This window comes from Phyllobates terribilis, unplaced genomic scaffold (genome assembly GCF_046119375.1).
Source record: "Phyllobates terribilis strain yellow unplaced genomic scaffold, ASM4611937v1 Scaffold_13__5_contigs__length_258822181, whole genome shotgun sequence".
In the NCBI taxonomy this organism is placed as follows: Eukaryota; Metazoa; Chordata; class Amphibia; order Anura; family Dendrobatidae; genus Phyllobates; species Phyllobates terribilis.
Genome location: NW_027362773.1, coordinates 234,786,622 through 234,792,621, shown reverse-complemented (window position 1 = coordinate 234,792,621; position 6,000 = coordinate 234,786,622). Strand labels below are relative to the sequence as shown.

The 6,000-nt window shown below is 37.2% G+C and overlaps 1 protein-coding gene across 1 annotated transcript in view; it reads right to left on the bottom strand.

Annotated features, from left to right (window-relative positions):
• Positions 1-537: 537 nt before the first annotated feature.
• TOX3 (TOX high mobility group box family member 3) overlaps positions 538-6,000 on the bottom strand; it is a 150,158-nt gene continuing 144,695 nt past the window's right edge. The window contains exon 8 of the mRNA XM_073659353.1: positions 538-5,147. Coding sequence (XP_073515454.1) covers positions 4,395-5,147 — 753 coding nt within the window. The 3' untranslated portion in view covers positions 538-4,394. The remainder of the gene's footprint in view (positions 5,148-6,000) is intronic.

Below are 6,000 nucleotides of genomic sequence, written 5' to 3'. Positions count from 1 at the left end.
ATTGCTGCAGGGTGTAACCTAGATTACAAGGCAGACAAGGGAGTGCTATTTAAGCATAGTATTAGATTATATCATGATTGGTAGCAAATAAAAGATTTTGCTCACCTTATATGGTTGTGCATACAGGCACAACTCTAGGATAACATGTATTCAATATAAATCCTTGTTAGTGGTCTGCTGCCACATTGTTAAACTGTGGAGGGTCATTCAAGAGGTTCCAATGTAAGAAAAATGTTTTTTTTTTTAGAAAAAAATACAAGAAATTGGGGTTTCTACTCTGTTTCCAGGATTCTTTAATGCGGTTTATTAAAATGCAAAGATAAAAACACAACGCGTTTCGGCTGGGTCAACCTTCATCATTCATCTGATGAAGGCTGACCCAGCTGAAACGCGTTGTGTTTTTATCTTTGCATTTTAAAAACCATATTGAAGAATCCTGGAAAGAGAGTAGAAACCCCAATTTCTTGTATTTTTTCTAAAAAATAACAGGTAATACTATTATACATGGCTAATAATAGGATGCACCAATCATAACTGGTAATCTCACAACTCCGATCCCCACTTTACATTGAATTTTGCACATACTTATTAGTGGCTTCAATACAAAAAAGTAAGTCTACTGATAATGTGCATTTCCTCAATCAACAGGAAAGGTGAATCTAGAATATCCCCAGTGGGTATAAAAGTTGCAAGATTTATATATTGTATTATTTTCAATACTGATTCTGATGATTTAAAATAATTAAAAAAATGTAACACAAAACCTGATTTAAACAATAGATCATTTTCAGATGACAAACTGCTTTTAAAAATAATCCATAACTATGACAAAACCATGAAAGCAGAGCTGTCAGCAGAAGTACAGAAACAGTTCCACATTCTTATTAGCCAAAATGGCAAAAAAATATTTTGTTATTTGGTTACCAAGGGCAAGTCCACTTATTTCAGTAAGGTGGCATTCCCCCAACTCTCTTTACCTCCCTCTACCCTCATTGCAGAGAATAAATGGTTGCTGTATATACAGTACAGAAAAATAATTCCAAGGAAACCATTCATATAGGGATTCAAATTATATTGCATGCTCATGTTTGGACTCTAAAAGATAAAATGCATGATTAGGATTTTAATTACTTTAATAGTGAGGATCTATCTTTAAAGCACCACTCATGTTTTTTTTTTGTTTTCTTTTAATTCATTTCACCACTAGCTGGGTGTCACTAATGTAAGTTTCCTGCCCCTAGTAAATTACTTAGCAGCCGCCATCTACTTCTGCTCTCTGTGCCGCTCCGGTAGTCTTCTGCTAGCTATAACCTGCCGTATCGCTCCAGTGTTTGCTGGGTGATCCAGAAGTCACTACTCAATGTAAGTCTGAAAGCAGGAACGAGGCCAGAACAAGGCTCTCAGACTCCCATTGAGCGCTTGTGACTGTTAGCTCTGACTTCTGGTCAATCAGAAGCTAAGGTCACAAGATGGTAGATTGGGACCATAATGGCACCGGTAAAAGCAGAAGATGGCCGCTAGTAAGTATTTTATTAAGGCCAAGAAACATGGATTAGTACTACCAATCCAGTGGTGAAATAAAAAGTAAACAGCTGGAGTGGTATTTTAGGCAAGATCATATCAAATCACCATGGAAGTAAACTCATACAGGTGAATTGGAGCAAGCTTACAGTACCATATGTGACCACTACACAATGTACAGAGTTATACAACTTCAGATGCGCTGCAGAATCTTTGGATGGGTTCCTTTGAGCGGACATTGATGATATATCTTAAAGAAAGACATAGGGAGAAGCAGGCACTACTGCTGTGCAGGTGGTCGCGCTTGAGGAAAGGATCAAAGTCCTGTAATATATTTAGCGAAAACCTCAGAACTGACAAAGATGAGAGTAGTAGGACTTGTCGTGAATAATTTTTCAAATTTTATTTTGATCTGGCACCATTGAAAAAGACATAACGTCCAACGTTTCGAACAACTGGTGGTCTTTGTCAAAGACCTCTCTATCTTAATGGCCAGGTGTAAGTGATATGAAGGCATCGATAACAAGTCGGGTGTATTTTAAAGATAGGTCATGAATATTAAAGTCCTGGAAAACATTTTTAATCTAGTTTTAGCATTCTTACAACAACTGTGTAGCGATTTAAGTCTGGTTCTGAAAATCTGTGGCAGTAATAGAAATATAAGAATTTTCTCAATCTTCTACCACCCAAACAGTAAAATGGAGTACTTTTTAGAGATATGAGAGAGTTCCTGCATATGTAATCCTGATATATTCTTCCAATTCAGTGTTCCTCGATTCCAGTCCTCCATGATCACCTGTGCAATACTAAGGAAATACTGAAAAAATGATCTATTGGTGGCTTTTGATGACTGGAGTTGAGGAACACTGATCTAACTCTTATTCATAGCACACTTAGGGCCTGCAAAGAGTAGTTCAACCATCTATCTCCATAAATAAATACTCCCTTTAAAAGAAAGTTCAAGATTTCTCACAGAAAATATTTATACAAATGTAGATAAGAATATAATCTTGGCTTTGCTGGACTCATAACAATTTTCACATTTAAACTAAGGATTAATTAATTAGCAATCTTCGATACCACTTATAGAGGACAGTTATACGCAAAATATTTCAACAGATAATCAATCATGTGTTATGCTGGGTGACTTATTTGATTGTAAATCCATTTAAAGAAGACATTTCACCAAATTTTTCACGTTGAGCTGGACCCACGACGTAATAGTGGCTGCAGAGCAGAATAAAACTTTTTTTACTTCGCCTCTGCGTTGCAAAAATATTACCAATCCAAATATTGGTCCCAATCAGTAAACTTTTGTTAAGCCAAGTAGATAGCAACTCATACAGGGAGAAGAACCACATGCCCCCAATGAATACACCTACTTGGACTTTAAAAAGTTAACACATTAGGTGCCAAGTACTTTGATTGCTAATATCTTTGCAACGGAGAGGTGAAATTAGAAAAAAAATGCATTCCACTCTGCAGCCACTACTATATTGTGTGTCCAGTTCACATGAAAAATTTGGTGATGGATCCTCTGTTTTTAGGCATGGGGTTGTCCATACAATAGAAATACATTCTCTCACATCAAGGATAGGGTTGACAGAAGGTCCAATGAGTCTGTCACGGAAGGGTCCATATACACTTGATATAAGTACACCATAATTGAGTGTAAAATTAGGTATAATTTTTCTTTATTCCGCCAAATCTATATTAAAATAGGCAGCTCTAAGTCTTTCACGGAAATTAAAATAAATACATCTGTATAAGAAATAATAATAATTAAAAAAAAACTACAAGCAATCCCAAAAATAAATAAACATCATGCAACCTATTACAGAAATGTGTTTATTCTATAGCAAGATAAAAGCATTTTTTTCAGTTAAGCAAAAATACAAACAACTTAACTGGCGCTATCAGAACTCATAAAAAAGTATAAAACAGCATAAAAACACAATAAGCGATGTAGCAATTAATGTTTGTGTAACCAGTGTTACATTAAAGCCTTGTTTATGAAAACATTTTACAAGAAGTTATTTTAAACCGTACAACTTGAAAAGAAAATATATACACCTCATTAGGGTACCCTTTTTAAATATTCTACTGTTCATACAGTACTTGTAGCATTAATTAACTTTAGCCTTTAGAATAACCATTTACAGTATTTAAGTGCATTTTCCCTTTTTAAAAAATACATTGTTTGTATAAGAAATGTGTCACGTCAGCACACTATAGTCACATTTCTGTCCTAATGCAGATGGTGGGACACAGAAGCAGTCAACGTACCATTACAGTGTATTCCAAACTGAAATTTTGGTTGCTAATGAGAATTTTTTTTCCCTTTTTTTAATTTTGATATAGGCAAAACATGAAAAAATAAAAACTTTGGCAAACATCTGTGATTTACATCATATCATATGACAAAAATGCCATTAACTACATATATGTCATACAAATGCACTTGCATGGTGGTGACATTATCACTTGACAGGTAGCATACAATTTTGTCTCTGTGAGCTTCCAATGCTTTGTCGCATGTTCAAGTCCACTCAAAGTGTCCACAGTTTTTTTTAGTGATTTCCCAGTGTGTTTTAGGACCACACAATTCACATATTTTAGGAAATAAATTCAATAAATTAAAAAAAAGCATTGCATGAAAAAACAAAGTCATCATTCTTTAGTTCTCAGAGAAGAAATTTTGAGGATGCTAAAATATGATACAGGTTACACTGTCCCGTATTGCCTATCTAATAGACAAGTAATAGTCTCACTTGGTCAGTTATGCATTATCGCATAACATGTTTGGACAATATACAGAATATGCACCTTCCCTTAAAGAGATGAAAATATCCTGCAATGAAACCCTTGGAGGGTTAAAAAATACTGACTTGAGACATCACTTGAGTCTGTGCCTGGGACTGTATCAATGGCTGGTGATGTTGGGATGCTGGGGAGGGACTGCTGATATGGGGGATGGGAGATGCTATCTGGGAAGGTACACCAGTTTGGGAAGGGGCAGGAGATTGCTGCTGAGGAGACAGTTGTGACTGATGCTGAATATGCTGCTGCATCTGCTGTTGTTGCTGCATCTGTTGTAGGTGTATGTGTTGCAGTTGTTGCTGCATTTGCTGTTGAAGTTGCTGCTGTTGCTGTTGTTGGAGCTGCTGCTGCATATGATGCTGGAAATGCTGCTGCTGCATCTGCTGCTGGATCTGCTGGTGCATTTGATGCTGATGAAGCTGCTGCTGTTGCATCTGTTGTAACTGCTGCTGCTGCAATTGTTGGATATGATGCTGCTGGCTCTGCAGTGAAGGACTCAATTGAGAAGAAGGGGGAGAGGCCACCATTGGCGCACCCATGGAGCTCATTAATGGTGTTCCCATATTGGACGGCATGTTTGGTGCAATGGTTACAGAGGTCACAATCTGGTTAGAGGGTAGTCTCATGGTTAATGGTTTGGGTGCAATGGCCCTTGGAATTGCCTGCTGGAGATTCTGCGCTGCCACAGAGAGAGAGGCATGCTGAGACAGCGAGGAGTTAAGGAGAAGTGTAGATGAGAGGTTTGTTGATGCCAGTGTTTGCTGGACAGAGCGTATTGTCTGAGCCTCTGCAGATTCTGCTGCAGCCTGTTAAGAAAGAAAACTATGGTATTAATATAACAACACTAATCTAAAACATTAAATGTTACTTTCAGTAAAAAAAAAGAAAAATCCAATAATTAACGTTGAATGTAAATGAAATGCATTATAACTATTATTACTAAGGTTTTGTCCACATTAATTATAACTGCAGCCCAATAAAGGTCAACAATTTATGATGAAAGGCTAAAAACAACTGTGACAAAACCGCTTAGAATCTTAATCAGACAGGCGGTTAGATTTTTTTAAGCCAAGAGAAATACACTATTGTGTTTGTGTTGACTTTAGAACTTATGTGTGTTTCTTTGGTGGGTCAAGAAGGACAGACCAGTATTTGTATAACCCTGAATGTTGTCTTTCTTGGTTCTGAAACAATGATGTTTGTTTACAATAGCCACAACTATGCAAATTGATTAAATGCTCAAACAATGAGATCTGAGCCCTCTGGAATTATACACTCCCTAACCCTTGGCCTGTGGGTGTATACTTGAAAAAACAAATGTGAACTATTTAAGGAACATATGCCTCTGTAGCAGGCAGATTTGAAACAGAGAATTGAAACAGACTTTACAAGGAGAATCAAAGATCAGACTTCCTTCAGACCATCAGCTTGTAGCATGACTTTATCCAAAGAGACACAGATTTGGATTTTACATGATTCCAGCCTAAGGGTATAGGACCCTGACTGGAAAGATAAGGATCTGCTCCACTGACCATCAGAGAGCCGATGGATTCATTTGGGGAGACCAGGTTGGGACGAAGAAGTCACCTGGCCCCATAGATATGTTGTTTGGGGTTGCCAGGTGGGACCCTCCGGTCGCTTGGAACCCATGGAAACATT